The sequence below is a fragment of the Amphiura filiformis genome, chromosome 6 (assembly GCF_039555335.1).
Source record: "Amphiura filiformis chromosome 6, Afil_fr2py, whole genome shotgun sequence".
Lineage (NCBI taxonomy): Eukaryota > Metazoa > Echinodermata > Ophiuroidea > Amphilepidida > Amphiuridae > Amphiura > Amphiura filiformis.
Genome location: NC_092633.1, coordinates 66,719,994 through 66,742,658, shown reverse-complemented (window position 1 = coordinate 66,742,658; position 22,665 = coordinate 66,719,994). Strand labels below are relative to the sequence as shown.

General features: G+C 36.1%; 1 protein-coding gene across 1 annotated transcript; it reads left to right on the top strand.

Moving 5' to 3' along the window:
* Positions 1 to 4,327: 4,327 nt before the first annotated feature.
* LOC140155863 (uncharacterized) lies at positions 4,328 to 17,408 on the top strand. Its single transcript, XM_072178856.1, has 3 exons — positions 4,328 to 4,472; positions 12,296 to 12,489; positions 14,262 to 17,408. Exons 1-3 carry the CDS (start codon positions 4,417 to 4,419, stop codon positions 14,567 to 14,569), a joined length of 558 nt encoding a protein of 185 aa, XP_072034957.1. The 5' UTR covers positions 4,328 to 4,416; the 3' UTR covers positions 14,570 to 17,408.
* The last annotated feature ends 5,257 nt before the right edge of the window (positions 17,409 to 22,665 follow it).

The following is a 22,665-nucleotide window of genomic DNA, read 5'->3' as shown; positions in this document are numbered from 1 at the left end:
CTATCACGGAGTTTGTGGTTGAACTTTATTCAACCGAGTCGGGTATTCCCCGGCTACCACGTGACAGCATAGAAAAAGGAACTACAATCGGAATAATCCAAGGGAAGTCAAGCAGAATAAAGGGTATTCACTTTTTTTCGCAATTGCACAATATTGGCACATTAGCATACACGGGGCATACACATTATTAATTCTGAGAAGATAGCAGGTTGAATTCGTGGAAGCACAAAGAGTTGACCAAACATGGATTGGATCGCATTTACCCCTGCCCATTGGTATAGAAGAAGTATGGTTGAACCCTGGATATGGGATGCCCTGGAGAATGGATGATATCAGACTCCAAATCACACTGGTCATTCCAGAACAATCTACCTCGGCATCTACATGGAGTGTCTTAGTCTCTCGTAACACAGGTAAGTCATAATATTACTTACGATATTTGCTTGCATTTTACTTGTGGCATTAATATATATGTAGCTAATTGGTTTGCCTCAACCGTTTACCTCATTGCCTCTTTAGTTCATTGAATCATCATTTTTAGGTTTTAATTTGATTTGGAGTATGTTGCTTACGTAAGAGGATGTTGGCGGAGTCAAAAGACCATGGACTTACTAACTCGTCGACATGGTTACCACTTTTGAGACGTTCTATGCCGTTTTCAAAAGATCTAAGCATGTGTACTGAACTTTGACGTCATTTGGCTCTGGTAATACGTCAATGCCATACTTTGTGTTTACCTGTGCATTGTGTATACAACAATATACAACTTTCACTAACCATGCACACTACGTTTTAGTTTGATTGCTTGAACTTGTATTGGTAGCTATAAGTTACAATGGGAAATGGAAATGGAAAAAATTAATCCGCTCGCGTGTAAAATGGGGAGGGCAGGAGAGGGGTTTATAGGTAAAAATTGGGATCAAAGTGTGACTTAAAGACCCATTCAGAGATTTGCTCATCCGGACGATCGTAAAAACCATCAAAATTCAGATTTTGGTACCTTTGTCATTGTCATAGATGTGCTAACTTAGTCTGCTAGTGGTTCAACCGGAAGCCGTGTATTTCAGACAAAATAAGGCATTATACATGAAATAATAATATATATACTGACAGTATATAAATTAGCTACATATATTTGAATGGGGCTTCAACTTCGTCAATACTGCTGTTTTCTTCGTTTTTTGCCAAATTTTTCATTTCAAAAACACCAAATGATACTTTGAATGACTTATCCTTCACTTTAAAGCAATTTATAAACAATTTTTGTACACTTTCGCTGGGATCACTGAATGGTACTTCGGAACTTTACTTTGCAATTTTTGGCATGCCGAGAAGGAAGGGGGGGGCAAGCGATTTTTGGCAAACATTCATGGGGCGCCATTTAAATAAAACGCTCTAAAAAGCTTTAGGAGCAAAAATTACTATTTGCGTCGGAGCAAATGTGTAGCATGTGTAGCATCCTATCTACAATACACATGCTACACGTTTGCTCCTACTCTGAATAGTATTTTTTTGCTCAACCCTCTCCTGATGTAATAAAACGCTGAAGCGACCAAATGACTTGAGTTAATCTTATAGGACATTCCTTGCACTCGTTGTAGCGACAATGACTTGGGTAATCTTATAGGACATCCCTTGCACTCGTTGTAGCGTTAATGACTTGAGTTAGTCTTATAGGACATCCCTTGTACTCGTTGTAGCGTTAATGACTTGAGTTAATCTTATAGGACATCCCTTGTGCTCGTTGTAGCGCCAATGACTTGGGTTAATTTTATAGGACATCCCTTGTGCTCGTTGTAGCGACAATGACTTGAGTTAATCTTATAGGACATCCCTTGTGCTCGTTGTAGCGCCAATGACTTGGGTTAATTTTATAGGACATCCCTTGTGCTCGTTGTAGCGACAATGACTTGAGTTAATCTTAAAGGACATCCCTTGTGCTCGTTGTAGCGCCAATGACTTGGGTTAATTTTATAGGACATCCCTTGTGCTCGTTGTAGCGACAATGACTTGAGTTAATCTTATAGGACATTCCTTGCACTCGTTGTAGCGACAATGACTTGAGTTAATCTTATAGGACATCCCTTGCACTCGTTGTAGCGACCAAATGACTTGAGTTAATCTTATAGGACATCCCTTGCACTCGTTGTAGCGCCAATGACTTGGGTAATCTTATAGGACATCCCTTGCACTCGTTGTAGCGTTAATGACTTGGGGTAATCTTATAGGACATCCCTTGTGCTCGTTGTAGCGACCAAATGACTTGAGTTAATCTTATAGGACATCCCTTGCACTCGTTGTAGCGACAATGACTTGAGTTAATCTTATAGGACATCCCTTGCACTCGTTGTAGCGCCAATGACTTGGGTAATCTTATAGGACATCCCTTGCACTCGTTGTAGCGTCAATGACTTGAGTTAATCTTATGGGACATCCCTTGCACTAGTTGTAGCGACCAAATGACTTGAGTTAATCTTATAGGACATCCCTTGCACTCGTTGTAGCGACAATGACTTGAGTTAATCTTATAGGACATCTCTTGCACTCGTTTTAGCGACCAAATTACTTGAGTAAATCTTATAGGACATCCCTTGTGCTCGTTTTAGCGACAATGACTTGAATTAATCTTTATAGGACATCCCTTGCACTCGTTGTAGCGACCAAATGACTTGAGTAAATCTTATGGGACATCTCTTGCACTCGTTTTAGCGACCAAATGACTTGAGTTAATCTTATAGGACATCCCTTGCACTCGTTTTAGCGACCAAATGACTTGAGTAAATCTTATGGGACATCTCTTGCACTCGTTTTAGCGACCAAATGACTTGAGTAAATCTTATGGGACATCTCTTGCACTCGTTTTAGCGACCAAATGACTTGAATTAATCTTATAGGACATCCCTTGCACTCGTTGTAGCGACAATGACTTGAGTTAATCTTATGGGACATCCCTTGTACTCGTTGTAGTGACAATGACTTGAATTGATCTTATAGGACATCTCTTGCACTCGTTTTGGCGCCAAAGGACTTGAGTTAATCTTATAGGACATCTCTTGCACTCGTTGTAGCGACAATGACTTGAGTTAATCTTATGGGACATCCCTTGTACTCGTTGTAGCGACCAAATGACTTGAGTAAATCTTATAGGACATCCATTGCACTCGTTTTAGCGACAATAGTGAGTAAACTTTGAAGCTCACTCACTATTACCCTTATGATAAGTTCAAAGAATTATAAACTTCTGTTTTATGGGATAATCATTCAGCATGCTCAGGAACACCAGATATAAATAACTGTAGCATTTCTCGACTTTCTTTCTTGAATTCGTCTTTCCTCATGGAATATCCCATATAGATGGATGAAGTCAAGAACTCGTGCAGGTGTTTCCCTCTGTGGCTAATACAGTTATTTAATAGCTTGGGTGAATATCCATGAAATGACTCCTCCTTATGGGTTAGTGGAGAGGGTTACGACAAGCAGGGGAATCAAAAATGGACCCCATTATCACAACTTGATTTTATTTTTGACTTCTCTAATACACAGCGGTGAGTATAGATGTAACCAAGAAATAGTCAAAGTAAAAAAAGTAAAGAACTAGAAATACAAAGAAAGTGGGTAATGCTTGACAATCAGTTGGAAAAGCCTCTCACTTATAGTAAATGCCAGATTGGCTCTAATCACAAAATAGATCATTATTATACGTGTGATTTACATGTATATGGTGTGATACCATGGACATTAATCCTGGTGCCAGGGGGACGTGGTAAAAGTCTCCCCTACTTTGTAGTAAAATGAGCTATTTTTTGTTCTTTCAGTCACTTTGATGTGGCAATTCAGGTAGTGCCCCACCACCACTTAAAGGCTTAATGTACGATTTCCTTCAAATTTAAAATTTGTCATATATACTGAAAATGCTGAAATAATACTAGTAATAATTATCGGGAATGGTTTCTGTTAATTTTGAGCTAGACACTGCTTGTTATTTTAGCCGTTTAACACGCAGTTCTATGGGAGGACATAAAGTCATAATTCTTTGAATTATGACTTTATGTCGAACTTTGCTCTGTTTACCTACAAACACAAGAAATTTGGCTGATTCCATTTAGGTGCAAGTTGTGACATGTGTAAACATTACAAATATGCCAAAAAATCAGGTTTGAAAAAAATCATTGGTTCATATTATAAGATCGTACATTATGACTTTAAAAGAGGCGAATTAACACCGCTGTGTGACACACTTTATCCCAAAAATTTGTTACATGTCCTTTCCTGCTGAAGCTAATAAGAACTTTCTTCCCTTTTGAGACATAATGAGTCGCATCTTTGTTATGCTATTGTTTCACTTTCAGGCTGAGGGTATGAATGGTCACCATTTTGGTAAAGGTATCTTACAATCTGTTGTATTAGCAGTTATTAATGACTACAGACAGCCATACTTCGGGGTATACCTACCTCCAGATGAAAAAGATGAGGTAAGAAAGAACCAAGATAAACCATTCAAGTTAATCATTGCGTTTGTAGCACAGAAGCCGTTCTCTCAGGCCCGTGCCCATAAGCGTCCATGAAATATTATGAAAGGTGAAAGAGGATGTGCTTTGGGCTTTTTCCTACAATCATCGAAATAAGTTTTGGAACGCTTGGGTGTAAATAGCGGAAAACTCTCACCCCCTTTCCCCCATTCAATGTTGAGAAATGCTAATGTCTTCAGCGGTTTCCCAATGTGTTCCAACATTGATTGATGGGGAGAGGGGAAGGGTATATCATTGTTGTAGATGTCATGCTTGTTCCCAGGCAAAATATACGTCATTTCCATGATCATATGAAATTCTGCACGGAATTTCGACATAGTGTACCAAGCGTTCCAAGGACTTATATTTTCGTAGATTGTAGGATCTTGTCTGTCCGCAGGAACACGAGGCTGCCTTTATTGAAACTGATATTGATTTGGTGGTATTTTCGATAATTTCATCTGGCAGCAGGGTAATTTAATCTCAATTCAAACAATTTAAGGTGGTACTACAGCCCTTGATAAATTTGTGACTATTTTTGCATTTTTCTCAAAAAATAATAACACACTGGTAACAAAATTTAATGTGGGCAAGGAATCAGTTACTACACTGGAATTTCAGTGACTCAAGACAAGCGGTACGTTATTCATGATAAGAAAAGAGGTACCGCAAGAATGTACCTCATTTCTTAACATATATAATGAATTACTTGTCTTGAATCACTGAAATTTCAGTTAAGTAATTGGATTCCTTGTCCCTATAATATAGAAAACTTTCTTTTGTTACCAATGTGTAGTTATTTTTTGAGAAAAATGCAAAATTAGCACAATCACAAAATTTATCAAGGGGTGTAGTACCACCTTAACATGCTTAAGGTCTTTTGCAGATGGTGCTTTTAAGTCAAACAAAATCGATGTTTCATTTCATTTCATTTCATTTTATTTAGGATTCAAACCAAGGATAAAAAACAAATAGTAAAAAAATGCCACAAAGATATATCATGCCAAATGTGTACGGGATATGTGCACAAAAAATGTACAAAACTCAAGCCAAAACAACTAAAATGTCTAAATCCTAAGGAGTGGGTGTGCTCAAAGTGCTCAAACAACACTATTCCTGATTCTGATTTTGAAGAAGATGCAAATGACTTAAACGAGAATCCTCAATTTAATGTTACTGAGGTAGACCTAAAAAATATGATAAAATGGTTTTAATCCTCTACGATTTGATTGTAATTCAACGGAAAATAGATATAACGATGTAGTAAATGATGATACGGAAAGGAGTCATGAATGCTCATATGTTACCCCTGAACATTTTTCCTCAGATTCTAATTCTAGTATTGGCAAATTTAGTTTCCTAAATGTTAATATTAGAAGCCTATCAAAAAATTTCGAAAAGCTCAAAGAATGCATTAATATATTGAAAAATGACTTTAGTGTAATTGGGATATCAGAAACTCACCTTAAAGACAAACCAAATGACTTTTATAACATATCTGGGTATAAAGTAGAATATACAAATAGAATTGCAAGAGAGAAAGGTGGCGTATGCATGTATGTATCTGACAAAATTAATTATAAACTACGAAAAGATCTTTGTATTGCAAACTGTAATTACGAATCCTGTTTTATTGAAATTGAATGTAATAATGCTAAGAACATTGTAGTCGGAGTTGTATATAGAGCACATACGTCTATTGATGACTTCATGACAGATATTGAGCCCGTCTTTAAGAAACTGAATACAGAGAAAAATCAGTTTATATCATGGGAGATTTTAACATTGACCTTTTAAAGGTAGATACCCATAGACCTACTCATGATTATCTTGAACTCATTTATTCCTATTCCTTATTACCTACGATATACAAACCAACGCGGATTACTGAAACTACTGCAACAATAATTGATAATATTTTAACCAATGATGAAAATATTATTAAATCCTCCATAATAGTTACCGATATAACTGATCATTTACCAACTGTGTTAACAACTCGTAATACCCAAACTAGTCCATCTAATAATTCTAAAAGAATTTCTTACAAAAGGAATCACACTGACGATAATATTGCAAAATTTAAAAAGAGGTTATCAGAAGTTAAGTGGCAGGAAGTTCTTGAAAACAACAATGTAGATGATGATTACAATAAGTTCCTAGAAACTTTTGATAAGTTATATAACGAATGCGTACCACTTAAGAAATGCACTAATAATAGAAAGAAGGAACCAATGTCTCCTGGATCACAAAAGGCCTACTAAAAAGTATCAATAAGAAAAATAAATTATACAAACAATATCTTCACTCCCCAAGTCAAAATGGATTTCAAAAATTTAAAACTTATAAAAATGTATTAAACATGCTTATACGTAAAGCTAAAAGAAAATATTATTTCTTGAAATTCGAACATAGCAAGAATAATATGAAGCAAACATGGAATACAATAAATAATATTCTTGGACGAGGAAAGCAGAAATCTTCCCAGAATAAATTTAAGGATGGTCATGGCAACATATATACAAACTCTGACGATATATCAAATCAATTTAATGATTTTTTGTAATGTAGGCCCGGAACTTGCATCCAGTATTCAAGATTCCGACAAAAAATATTATGATTACCTTCATGATCCAAGATTTAGTAGCATGTACATGAGCCCAATTGTGGAAATGGATATTATAAAAATTATTGATAAATTTAACCAAAATAAAAGTGCTGGTAATGATAACATAGGAAATTTCATTATAAAAAGAGTAGCTAAGGAAATCGTAAAACCTCTTACAAGCATATTTAATATGTCAATCTCAACAGGTATTGTTCCTGAAAAACTAAAAATAGCTAAGGTTATACCAATATACAAAAAACAAGAAGCTGAAGTCTTCTCCAATTATAGACCAGTGTCACTTTTACCATGTTTTTCAAAGATTTTAGAAAGACTTGTATTTGATAAATGTGTTAACTACATAGATACTCACGAAATCCTTAATGACAAACAATTTGGATTTCGATCCAACCACTCTACCTATATGGCTATATTACAGCTGGTGGATAAAATTAATACAGCAGTGGACAAAAATAAAGCAACTATTGAATTTTCTTAGACTTATCAAAAGCGTTTGATACAATTGACCACAAAATACTTCTTCATAAATTAGAGCATTATGGATTTCGTGGTGTGGTATTGGAATGGTTTACAAATTATCTAAGTAATAGAAAGCAATATGTATCCTACAACACGTGTGACTCACAACTTAAAGATATTGTATGTGGTGTTCCGCAAGGATCAATATTAGGTCCACTATTTTTATATTATATGTTAATGATATCACTAGTACCTCTAATATTCTGGATTTTATACTATTTGCTGATGATACCACTATCCTTTACTCGCATGAAAATATTGAGAATCAAACAAATGTCGTGAATGCTGAATTGAAAGAAGTAAGCAATTGGTTTAGAGCAAACAAGTTATCAGTAAATGCAAGCAAAACAAATTATATGTTATTAGGAACGCCTCATATGACATCAGTCAAAGTGCAGCAAGATTTAAACATCGTCCTAAACAACACACTATTGGACCGAGTGAAACATACCAAATTTTTAGGTGTCTTAATAGATGAAAACCTCACCTGGAAATGTCATATTGACTGCGTTTCCAAAACTTTGTCGAGAAATATTGGTATCATGAACAAATTAAAACACTTTATTCCTGATCGAATATTATATACCTTATATTGTACTTTTATTTTGCCGTACCTCAATTATGGAATTCTAATCTGGGGAATACATGTAAACTTTATTTAGATAAACTGACCAAACTCCAAAAATGGGCAATAAGAACAATTTCTAATAGTCATTATAGAAGTCATACCAGACCTTTATTTGCCAAATACAACATTTTAAATATAGAAGATATGTATTCTCTTGAACTTGGTGTATTTATGTACAAGAATTCCATACATGAGTTACCCAATTCATTTAATGAGTATTTTACAAAACGTTCTGACATCCATGACTACCAGACAAGACGAAATAATGATCTCCAGTTAACAAAAAATAAAAGAGTTTTTCCGACCATTCCATTCGAACGAGCGGGCCCATACTTTGCAACTCTCTAGATAAAAAATTAAAGACTCAAAGTCCATAAAACATTTCCGCAAACACCTTAAACAAAAACTTATCTCTAAGTACAATTAGGCCATTCTCGAGCACTGTAATTTGTCATGTCTGTTAGTCATTTTTATTTATTTTTGTTGATTTCATAATCTTTGTTTTGTTTTTTCGTAATGGAAAGGCAATTGTCAGGCCTTATTGGCCTTCCTGCCTTTTCCGCCATATTGTGTTTCTTTATTTTTGATGTAGTTGTATATTTTTATATATGGAAATAAATGAATGAATGAATGAATGAATGAATGAACACAGAAAAGAATACATTTAAAAGCACACTTATTTCCACTGTGGTCCTTGATGAGCCTAAGACTTAAAGGTACAAAAGTAAAGAAATATTTGGATTGCACTTTACATATGATATCACACACATCAAGGTGGTACCACACCCCCTGACAAATCCTGCGACCAGTTTCGCACTCCTCCCAAGAAACAACCACACACCGGCAACAAAAAGCCATGCACACTACAAGGGCAGGGAGCCCAATCTCCCCACCGAAAACCCAGCGACTCAAGACCAGCGGCCCATCTCATATGTCAAGAAAAAGAGGTACATTCTAGTGGTACCTCCCTTCCTAAAACAAAACAAATGCACCGCCCCTCCTGAGCCACCGAAAATTCCAGCGCAGCAACAGGACTCCCCGCCCCCACAACACACACGACTCCTCCCACCCATGCACGACTATCCCCCGAGAAAACTACAAAAATAGTCACACACCCATCAAGGGGTGTAGTACCACCCTAAATTTAAACTGTTCAGCAAGCATAAGACATAAAATATTACAAATACTGTTATCATTACCTACAAATTTTGAAAACAAAAAATAAAATAATATTAAAAACACACAATATATTAATGTTGAAAAAACATGCATCAGGTCCAGCCTTAGTTAAAAAGATAAATTGCACGTTCATTTTTGAAATTTTTTTTAAAAAAGTGATGTTTGACCTCTTTCCTGAAAATGTCTTGACATAGCTGGGATTGCACAGAATTTGGAAGCGAGTTCCACACATTTATTGCATTATAAACAAAGGTTTTTTGCCCATGGGTGCCCATACGAGGCTTGAATAAAGCATATGTTCCTGACCTGGTTGAATGTTTGTGTACGTTTTAGACTTAGAAATACCTTCAAGAAAATAAGTAGGACTTTTGCCATTCAGGATCCTAAACATGTGATTTGTCATAATCTGGAAAACCCTGTACTGGGTCGGGAGCCAGTTTACCTCCTGAATTCACTAGCACCAATGTGAGACCTAGGGACAGATTTAGCACATTTCTGATGATTTTATTTTGGGCAATTTGGAGTTTTTGTTTTGTTTGTTTGGTTAAAGCAGGATACCAGGAACTACAAGCATAGTCATAATGACACTGGATGAGAGCCGAAACAAGAAGTTTTTTAGTGTATACATTCAAAAACCTTCCTTTTCTTTGAATAAATTTGAGTCTGGAATTAGCCTCTTCTACAACTTTATCTGCTGTATTTTGCCCACTTAGAGTTTGATGAATATTGAGGCCTAAATACTTTACTTCAGATTTGGGAGTAATTAGTGTGTTACCACATTTGATGCTGAGCTCTGATTGTCTCGCAAGTTTACGTGCAGTGCCAAACAGGACCGACTCAGTCTTCCCTAAGTGAAAGGATAATTTATTATCAATCAACCACTCGTTCACAGCCTTGAGCTCCAAACTGAGCTGTTCCTGAATGACATTGACGTCACTATGCGAGACCATCAGAGCTGAGTCATCTGCATACAAAAGTAATTTACACCCCACTGCAGAAGCCATGTCGTTGACATAGACTAAGAACAAAAGAGGCCCCAATATTGAGCCCTGGGGAACTCCGCACGTAATATCCTTGGGCTGTGATTTCACTCCGCCTATGTCAACGACCTGTTTCCGACCTGTAAGGTACGAGTCAAACCATTTAATTGAACTTTCAGCCACGCCAAGGGCCCCCAATTTTCCAAGAAGAATTGCATGATTCACCGTGTCGAACGCCTTTTGTAAATCAAGAACCACCATACCAGTAAGATTACCTTTATCCCATTCCTTTCTTATGTAGTCCGACAGGTGAATCAAGCAAGTATCTGTAGAAAATGACGGCCGAAAGCCTGACTGAAATTCATAAAGGAGAGACTCGTCCTTCAAATATTTTTCTAACTGGTCATAAACAATCCTTTCAAAATTTTTGAAATAACACTAAGGATGGAAACTGGTCGGTAATTGCCAGTTTCCGTCTTACTGCTTTTCTTATGTATAGGCACCACTCTAGCATTTTTCATGTCATTGGGAATTACACCAGATTTTATTGACAAGTTAATAATGTGAGTAAGAGGCTCGCATATCACCGGTGCAGCATCCTTGATGAATTTTGCAGGTAGATTGTCAAGACCAGTTGATTTGCTAGTATTTATTTTCATCAGTAATTTTAAAACACTATCCTCATTTATCTGGGAAAGATCAAAATTATTTTGTTTGACATTTCTCTTTTTGTAAAATTCAAAAACAGAATTCAGGCCATATCTGCCAGAGCCAGTGGGGAGTTTGCTGACCAGTGTGGAGGCCACTGTAACAAAGATATCATTAAACTTCTCAGCCACAGTTGCTTTGTCAAAGCAGACCTCTCCCTCTATCTCAAGGCCGATACTGCCTGATTTTGTGGAACCTTTATCACTAGCCCCCATGCCTTTCAAAATACTCCAAAGATTTTTTTGGATTGTTTACATTTTCTTCTATCTTGTCCTTATAATACTGTGATTTGGCTTTTTTTATTTCATATTGAACCTTGTTTCGAAGACTCTTGAATTCAGAAAAATCACTTGTGTTTTTAGTTCTGTTGAAAGTGTGCAGTGCTGTGTCACGATCATGAATCAATTCTTTTATCTCTGCACTAAACCATGGCTCAGTTCTTTGTTTCACCCTGATTTTTTCTGTGGAGCAATTTCATTTATGACCGACAACAAGGAACCTTTGAATATTTCCCATGCTTTTTCTACATCGACACATATTAAAACATTCTTCCAATCAACATGGTTTAACTTTGTTATGAAACATTCATTAGAGTACCTTTTCATTGATCTGATATTTACAGTTTTGTGTCTATTATATTGCACCTTAGTTTGTTTTCTACTACAGTATATTAAGTAGTGGTCACTTATCCCAAATGTGACTACCCCGATTGACACACTTTTTGAGGGTCAGAGACAAAAATCAAGTCAATGGCGGTTTTACTTGTTGGAGTAACCCTGGTATAATCCCGTATCAACTGAATGAAATCTTGCATGAGGCAAAAACGTTCCAAAGCATTAATAATGCTGTCTTTTGGTTTCTTTTTCGATAGAACATCAGCATTGAAATCGCCTAGAATGATAGTTTCATTTTGGTTGAAACATTCATTTTGTGAACACACTTCTTCCAAAACACTGAAAAAATTGCGCTGCTCTTCGGTACGGTAACATATCCCAGTTAAAATTGTTGTTTCGTTCTCTCCTCCAGTTTGCATAAGAGTGTAATATTAATATTGAACTATAATCTAGTCAACTGGACTTATTTGGGGTATAATTTCTTTTAATAAGATTCTTGTTTACAATAGCCATTTCTACATTTTACTGTACAGTGAGGTTCTAACATTCTGTCCACAACAAGACAGTGTGGTAAGAAAATTACACATTTCATCTGAAAACGTGGAGCATGAAGAGACGGTGATGGATCTGAGCCGTGATTCGTCGCCAAGTAACCCTGGTAGCCGCCATTGTGATGACAGTAGGACACCATCACCAGCCGTCAATGCATCACCGCCTGTTCCAAATGGTAATATATAGTTAAATAAGTTTCTTAGCAGCTTTGTTCCTACTAAAAACTGTGTTTAGTCATTAAACACATTCTTGCCTTCATTTTGTTTAACATGTTTTAATAATGTTCAATACTCTAATCACGTTCAGTATTTACACACATTTACAAATTGAAGGCAAGAATGTGATTTTGAATTTTGCAGTGTATTCATCTCAAAGCATTAATCCTGGAAAATAGTTTTAGAAACGGACCAGGGTAAGAAAAACGAGAAAAGGGTGTGAAACAGACCATTATCAGAAATAATCGGTGTCTTGTTGAGGTATGGTAAACATGTTAGTCGCTCAGAAGGCGAGACCCGAAGGCGTCGAGCCTTCCGAGTAACTAGCATGCGAACCACACTTCAACAAGACACCGATTATTTCTGATAATGATCTGTTTTGAACCGTTTATCTTACACATACGGCGAGCAAAATAATAATAATAATAATAATAATGATAATGTGAATTTCTAATGCGCACATCTCCACCAAATCAATGGCGCTTAAGGCGCGATACAGAGAATAACTTAAACTAAATTGTTTGTACCAAAATATGTATAAAGAATAGTTCAAAAAGCAATTTAATGACAAACTTTAATTTCTTGAATTATCAAATCACAGAATTGATCTCAATTGAAATCTGTATTTGAAGTGGTTAGGCGGTTGCACAGTTAATCTGGCTGGAATGTGATAACCCGGTGACTATTGTTATTAAAATTATTAATGAATAATGCAAATTACACAGAGTTGTCAACGTTTGGACATTTATATCTTAGACAAATGTGTATAAGCAGACATTTGAAGAAACTAATAATGCAGTGTCCAGTTGGCACTCCCCATTATTTGTAGGTCGCAGTAAGGCTTTGTACGCCAAGTCTCTTGAATTGTAATTAGTACCGCAGGTTAATTGCAAAGCTCCTAATTTGCATGGACCATATATTTTAATCAAGTGTGCCTAATTTAAGTATGCTTACTTTTTATACCCGTATTATTTACTATGTATATAAATGTAATATGCATAAATTTGCGCAATATATTAAGTTTGGCGCTGATGGTGTAAAATATATAAATGTGACGTGGAATATCGAAAGGAGACACTTTTGGGCAGGATCGTAAATGGAGAAATAGCAAAAAATCTGCCCGGGCGATTTTTTCACAATTTGGGTTTGTTGCAAATGTGTGATGTTAATAATGTTTAATATTGTCTGATAGTTTCAGATCGGAATATAACTGGCATCTTGTAGTTTGATCATTCCATCCAAATAATTAAAATATGAATGCTGTACTTTAATACATTCTAAGTTCAGAAAGTGTGGCCCTCAGTGTTTCTAAATACGAACATGTATTTCTCTTGCTCACAATTTATTAAACTGTCCAGGAATATCTTGACCTGAAAGATTATCTTGACCTGACCAAGATTATCTTGACCTCTCCACATTACTTGATATAATCGACAGTTGATCAGACTTTGAACAAAAGAAATATAATGGATAATGGAACAAAAGAACAGGGCTAGACATAGTAAGAACAATACCAGGTATCGAGGGCGCACTTTTGGAACATTTCTCAGTGACTTTATTTGCCGACCCGATTTCCAATTAGTGCGCTATTTGGAAAAAACCCAATTTGCAAAATGTTGCTGAATTCTTGATAACACTTGATGCTGTCCCGTTGTACATCATGTACATTATCATGATTATGACCAATACTTTCGATAAAGTATTTCTTTCTACTTCTTTCTTTCCCAAATAGATCCCAGAGAATGGAGTCGCAGTGATGTTAGCCGGTGGTTGCAGTGGGCTACAGCCTTCTACTCTCTGGACACCATTGACCTATCGAAATTCGCTATGAATGGAAGAGGACTTTGCCTTATGACGAGGCAAGGTTTTCTGGAACGAGCTCCAACATCGGGGGATGTTCTTTTCAGTGATTTCCAGAGACGTGTAGTTATTTCTATCTATCAGAACCGTCCTGTTTACAATGGTACGAGTTCGTCATATCAGAACCGTGCTGTTAACATTGGTCCGAGTTCGTCGACGTCGTCACCGTACTCAAAATAAATCCGCAAGATCTAGATGACGGGACATGGACCAGCGGTAACGTTGACTTGTGCTTTGCAAATGAATCACAACCATCGTGGTGTTGATTTGCTTCGCTGAGATTTTTAGACTGAATTTTTTTCACAGTGGAATTTTCAAGTTTTTCGTTCTGGTTAGACTATCTTTTGACAGATAGATATTGAATTTCGGAATAATATGAGATATTTCAGTGTACCTCATACACGCGGTTGCTCTGTCGTCCGTTAGTCTGAATATAGAGACGAGGTATCGATTCAGTAATTTTACTTCGTATAATTACAAAACAATGTTTCGTAACAAAGAAAACAACGTAAGTGTACAGGGCGTATCTCCTAATATTTTTAAACTAAATTGAAGAAAAAAGATATTGGATGTCGGCCAAGTCAGGAGTTTTTTCCTGTGTGATTCAGAACTTTTGTTTTAAAGTCACAGTCAATTTACTGAGGCATCCCAAAATTCATCTGCGTCAATTTGTATACATTGAAGAGGTGTTGATCACGCCATGCTATTGAAGTAAGAGTGGACAAATATGTAAATAAGCTAACCGTATCTATGGATGTAGATGCTAAAATGTGGTGGGACATTCAACGCACGGCTGGCGATTACGCAACTTACGAATACGAATTGAAATTTTCAATGAGTTTTTCGTAAGGAGTAAGTATGCCGACGTTGATTAAATATGTCGCAAGGGATGAAGGCCAAAATCAGAAGAATAGTGATGAGGACAATACGGATAGGAAATCAGATACGAAAACTTGAAATCATCCCGTTGTATATTATGATACGTAAAAATACATAGTGTAATGTATTTCAAAAAATGTTACAATTTTAAAATATTTTTTCGACTAGAAGAAAAGGGATATAGAAAATATTTGTTTATTGGTGGTGTGTAGCATGATGTCGGCCGAGTTCACCTTATCTCAAGCCCCCGGTAGAATCGAATTGGGTAGCCCACTGATGATCGTTAAGCTGCGTAGTAATGCAAAAAAAAAATGCAATGGGAGCATTTTGAACATTTTACCCCTGCACAACTTTATTTGTACCCTTTCATCTATTTTGACATATAACCCATTAATTAGGAATCCTGCAGATTTATCATTGACCTTTTTAAAACTTTTTAACTTATTTAAAGTATTCAAAAATATAGGGTCCACAAGTTATAAGTTCCCCCCTAAATACTTTTTCAGATAAATCGAAAAATATTTGACAAAATGCAAACGTGTAAAAAGGTATGAGTAGCCGTATTTGTTTTACACATATGGACAAAATTATAGCGTCACATGTTTAACAGTATTAAAAGTTGCATCTGAGTCCATAGGAGTCAGCTCTCAAACAATACAGTAGGACAGGTCTATTCATGTGTTTGTTAAAGAAAACCTGACTGCTATGGACTCAGGTGCAACTTTTAAAACGGCCTCTTTTCTTACAAAATTATCTATTGTGACTGAACGCAATGACGTGTAACGCTAAAAATTGGTCCACATGTGTAAAACAAATAAATAAATAAATAAAAACACATATCTTTTTACATTTTTACATTTCGTAAAATATTTCTTGACTTATTCTAAAAAAGTATTAGGGGGAACTTATAAGTTGTGGACCGTATATAATTCCCGTGTGTGATCGGCACATTCCTTTGCTTTTTAAGTTGGGTTGTGTGTCGGTTGGGATTTGCGTTTATTTGTTGTCTTGTGTAATTGTAGCACTTTGGATTGGTAAACTGCTCTTTCTTTCTTTTACATACGTACGCAACTTCCCAGTCATTATTATGGCCAGTTTCCTCGACTATATAGGAAAAGTGAACCAACTAGACCAACATTATGTAAATCACCATATATTTGAATGTAGATGCTTTTATTAGATGAGGCATTGTGTTGGGTTATTATTCTGCTATCTACTGAACAATGAGTTGGGTAACCAAAGAAATCCCATTATTTTTATTTTTATAATTGTAACATTTATTGAGATACACGTTGGAAATATACCGTAATTGTTAAGGCGATTCCAAAGGACATTTGTGTCCGTTTTTTCACATGACGTTAGTCTGATTTCTCAGAAGAAATTGTTTACTCAGAGTGTTGTTAACAAAAATACCGACTTGATTGGTAGGAATAACACCAGAAGAATCACGATAGCTCATGATGTTGTGATCAATTTGGCAACATAATTGAGCCATCTCTAGACATCAGTCATTGTCAATGACGATTTGTTTTATGCGCCTTTGTGGGGTATATCGCGTGAAGTCAAAGAAATCTGCAGTGTTTGATTTCATAGGCTGACCAACGATTTCTAATTTCAAGTGTATAGAAACGTTAATGAATCTAGCTTGAAAAAAATATCAAGTATATCATAGGAATATAATTACCATAATTATATTGATTTCGTGACGGGTAACTTTTATTGGTTAACGTTTTGTGTTTGCTTGTTTATATGTTTTTGGTTTCTGGTTTTTGTTGTTGCTGATTTATGTACACATTTCACCAAACTATGTTTCACACAAGCTAGTGTAGGGTCATTTCAGTTGAGGTCAGGACAATTATATCACTTTTCATTTTGGACTCGGGTTATTCGACAATAGGGAGACAATGCAAAGCCACCGGGGCAAAGTCTAATGTTTGAAATAATTTTACTTAGACCAAATAATGACAACGCGCTTCACTGGGAGGAGCTAAAATGAAAATAAAACAAAAACAAACACATTTCATTGGGTATATGTGTGAGACCTTATACTTTACTTCTACATTAGAGAAGTAAGTAGAGAATGTATTATAATGTACATTATGTAAATAAAGACTAATAAAAAGGAAGATGCTGGATCATCAAAAAATATTAGCGATGACTGTTTGTATATTTCAGAGTGCCTGGCTTCAATATTAAATGTGAATAATAAAATATGACGCACTGTGTGGAGGAGATATGCAGAAGGGGACATTTTCCCAATATTTTTCTTGCGCCCCAGTTTGGCCCCTCCCCAGTTTTGAGGAAAAACCCCCCAAATTACGTAAATTTCCACTTTTTGTTGCAATTTTGAGCAAAATCGGTCGATTTCCCCCCTGAAATTCACTTTTCCCCCAAACACCCCCCAGAAAAAATTCCTGGTGCCGCCAATGCACATCGCGTGGTTCTATATATTATACTCTTGTCAGAATATTCGTCTTGATTTCACCTTTTTTTTACCTGCGACTGCCAAAATGTCCAACTTGTACTCCATTTCAAATATGACCATCAGAAATAATCGATATTTCTATTGTGGCTTGCAAAATCATCCATCCATGGGTACATTCGCGAGTTGATTTTGACAAAATTGGTAGTCGGAAATGCAAAATGGTGCAATCAAAACCGAAATTCTGACAAAACTATGATATATAGCTTTATATGATGTGCTTTAGAAAGCTTTAGAGCTTTAGCGAATTATGTTACTTTGAAAAGCAAAAACGCTGACCCTCCCAAAAAGCTCACGGGGCAAGTTGAAGCCTATGAAAATCAAAAATCTTACACTAGCCTAAATTTCACACCTAAGTTTAACACCAGGGTTTGAAAAAATATACACTACCAAGCATTATAGTTTTCTTCTGACATTTACAGAAAAAAATGAAAATTATTGCTTTTCATTTGACCGAGAAAAATAATAATGAAGTGAAAAGGTGCAACTAAAAATTTTGCTAATTTCAACACCGAATTCGATCGTTTCTAGTGCCTAATTAAGTCACTGAGTGGGTCTTGTTTCACAATAGCCATCGACTGACTAACGTTCTGCGTGAATACCGGTGTGTTATTCCAAATTCAATCTGATCCACGCTCTGCAATATGTAGCCCTGCAAAAGTGATGCGGGAAAAGGCAATTACACAAATTTCCAAAATCCATACCTTCATAGTCAAAATGTATAGAATTGTACAATAATGAATCAGCCGTAATGTCGGCCCCGGTCAATTTTGTTTTATTTCGTGTTTAGAAAATATATATCATAAGCTTTAAAATGTTATATCATTTGACTTCAAACGATATCCAGAAGCGGGGTTATGGTTTGTTGAACTCTGCTCCTTCAACAAAATGGCACCTTTTTCAGTTCTACATGTGTCTCTTTTTCCACATTGCTGGTAATAAATATCAAACAGTCATAATTGGCGGTCATTTCAAATCATCTCCAAGTCAACGAGGTTCAGGAATGTCCTCTCATTGTTAATTGTTGTTTATACATACCTAGACAAAATACAATGCTTTGTAACACGCCACTTGAACAGGATTTAGCCAAAGCAAACAAAGACTAGAGCTATTTAAGGATTCTATAGAAATAGGTAGAAGACGATTATCCTCTTCAGCAATAGGATTATTGATTGGTTAAAACGGTGTTTGACTCGCGCTATCAAATGAGAAACATATCGCACCATATTGAGGTGTCTATGAATACGACCTTCCCGCACATTTTACACTGTAACTCAGAATACAATTTGCCGACGTTACGGCTCATTCGTAGTGTACGGCCACAATTACATGAGATGTTTTTGTTTCAGCAATCATACTAATATCAGCAGTGGTGTATTATGAACCAATTTCGTTCAACAGTTACGTGTTTGTCACAAGCATAATCAAAATAATTAACCAATCTTATATTTGCCAAGTCTTATGGTTAGTATTTCTTTATCAATAAATGCAATTATTTCCAAGTATGCATGAGTTCAGTGGTTCTAGTTCTAGACCATGTGATCATGAGAAAAAAATAAGATAAATGTGATGTTCGCTATTAAAAATATTATAATAACGCTAATAAAGACCAGATGACGCCATAACAAACAGACAATTATATCAAATACACGTTTACATCACATTGAATTGCTTAGTGTATAACGATGGCAATTAGTACGGTATGCTGTCAGCTAAACATTACCGGTATTATAAAATGCTCAATAAATATACTAAGTTGACATTCAAGGATTATGAATTGTTTAAAAATAGTTGAAAATCTTTACTTGGAAGTATAAATCCGCGATGCAGACACTATGTTTTCTAACAAAAAGATGATGTTTGAAATTACACACGACGATCCAGTGTTTCACGCCATTTATCTCGGCAATCAAATGGTGGAGCACACAAACCAATCTGACTCAGTGTTACAAACAGCTTGGAGCCTTTGGAAACGAAACGGACGCCATTGCAAGAAAGTATCGGTAACTATCGGTATGAGTGGAATCAAAGTGAATGAAAAACTAGATACAAATGGACAACATGCAGTGTCTTACTACTACCCAATACGCGATATATCTTACTGTATGGCTAATAAAGATATAGGTGGAATCTTTGTTTGGTTGGAATCAAGTGGATTGCGAGTTGACACCAGATGCCATGCGGTTGCTTGTGAAACCCCTCAAATAGCCAGATCAATGGCGAGAGTTTTAATAGAATGTTGTACCGTTGCAAACAATGAGATAGTAGCGAAAGCACGCCGTGAAGAAAGACAAAAAACATTGGAAAAGAGACTAATAACAGAGCGAATGCGTGTCAATACTAAAATACCAACGAAGACAAATACTACGAGTGAACCTGATGATGACGACGAAGATATCAGATTTGACTTCAGATTTGACAGAAATCGACCCCTGAAAGGGGGATTTGTTGACAAAACATCAACAGAGAAAAAACTATGACCAGAGCAAAGCTAAAGGGCATTAGGATTGGAAGCCGAAAGTTCACGGATATCAAACTTGTGGAGGATCAGGGTGTCGGCAAACTGGAAGTTGAATCCAATATTCATTGGTACGGTGAACCAGAAACTGTGAATACCCAAAACGAACCCCAAAATGGACTCATATGAAAATGTTGCTTTTCCTACAATCCTGCGGTACTTTCGTAACGCAAAATCGATCAAAATTTTGGGTGCATGAAATTATTTTGTAATGACATCTATTCACGTTCTTGTATACATTAAGAAAACGATAACAACAGCAATGTGCTGTGGACATTTCAAGGAAGTAATCGCGCGAAAGTTTGACGTCAACCTGCTCAGGATATGTTTTGCATTGCGTTGCAGGATAAGCAGTTTGGATTCTTAACCATGTATACCATTAATGTAAATAACGAAAGTGGTATGTAATGTAAATTAAAAACGGTACACGCTATTCTTAGCCAGACATTCTGACACACTGTATCCCAACAAACACATTCGGAGTCTCCGAATGTCATTCTGGAAGCGTTATGCGAAAAAAGAGCCAGAAAAAAGCGTTCAATTTTCAAGAGTCCTTAAAAGAGGCACTTCGTGATCCACAGCCTCATTCCCCAACTTACTCCAAAAACGTTGCGATGTTTATTCCACCAGAAACCAAGGACTGCATAAACTTTGCTGCAGATTTGGTCGTTGGACAAAGATATCGTACGATTTGTATTTTCTGCTTGTCGACAGCCTAACACAGTGGCCTATGGAGCGCTGCAATACATGTACAGTAAGCCAAAAAATTAAGGTACCAATTATGTGCACCCCCTGTATATCTTAAACAAAGAGACAGATATGTCATAATGAGAACCAACAGCCAATAGCTTCATATTTTAGCTCGAATTTAAGACCTCATTTGTTGTTCCAGAAATAATAACACGACGATCCAAAAACCCAAGGAAGATGCCAATTTAAAAGTTGCAGTTTGCTTCATTACATGCCTATTGATTGGTACACAAAGCGTTTGCGACCAAGAGAACTAGCGCCGTGCTTCCATTGATTCGCACGTTAAAACTAGCGTCGCACTTTCTTTATTTAGGATATACAGGGCACACCGTCATCATCCCTATATCTTCGTGTCAAAAATTGCCGTGATAGTACGGCGAATCCTCTCGTTTTTCAATAGCTACGCATGGCGATTTTGTTCGAGATAGGCCGAGCGACTCAGGCTAAGCAAAGTACGACTACCATATGAGATACCATCAAGTTCTATTCTACACATTATTACGATTTGCGCATGCTCTAGTATCCCATATGGTGTTGCTATTACAAGGAAATTCGATTTGTTTTGAGGTAAAACCAAGGTTTTTGTTTTAAATACACTAACTTTAAATTAAATACACTAATTAGCGGCCATCACTGTTTGCTCTGGATACATTTTTACTGCATTTTTGGCGTAACGATTTTTAAATCGAAAGTTAAAATTGTGATATATTTAATTTTGAGAATTACAATTATATAAAGGAACACATTTATGATCCAGGTTCGTGTATAATAGAAAATTCGATCACACGTGTATATCACAATGCATATGTAAACTTTCTTTATCTGTGTCAACAATAGAATATTGATCACCAACGGAGTATGAAGCTTTATGAAAAAAAATATTTATAATATAGCGTGTTGACACTGTGCAGGGGTGAACACAACGGTACCTTAATTCTTTGGTTTACTGTAGTTATGCGTCACTCGCCAATTCAATATGAAACATTTCAACTGAAATGTTGGAAATACGCCTTTGTCTTGGGTATCTTTTGAACCATACCCTAACAAGAGCATTCAAACATCACGAATACCTCTTTAAATGCCAGGGCCGCAACTGTATATAGTATAAGTATTTTACCGTTCTTTACCGAAATTGTAATAAACATGATATATCTTGACATTATTCGTAATTAAAGACCAACATATAGATATCGGGGAATGAGGAATTCTGATTTTTTTAAAAGATTATTTAATGCCTCGTGAAAAAAAAATCGTTTTAATTTAACGCAGATTTAAAAACAAATGTATGTTATTTTTCGCTTCACTGTATAATATCAAAAGTAATATCATGATATGTTACGTGCAATATGCATGAACCAATAAGTGTATACAAAAAGTACGAGCACAGCTGTTGTGGTAATAAGCAAATGAGATATTGATTAAAAGTTGGCCTCAATTATTACCAAATGATGCAATTAATGTCATTTTCATGTTGATTTGCAGACTATTTGTGGTTCATCAGATAATATGATTTTATTTTACAGCATGGGCATGTAATGAGATTTTGTTTAAGAAATAGCATTTTAAGTCATTTGTCGAACCATATTATATTAAGAATAATGTATTTATACTCGTAGTTCAATATTTTGATCTAATATTGGCAGTATG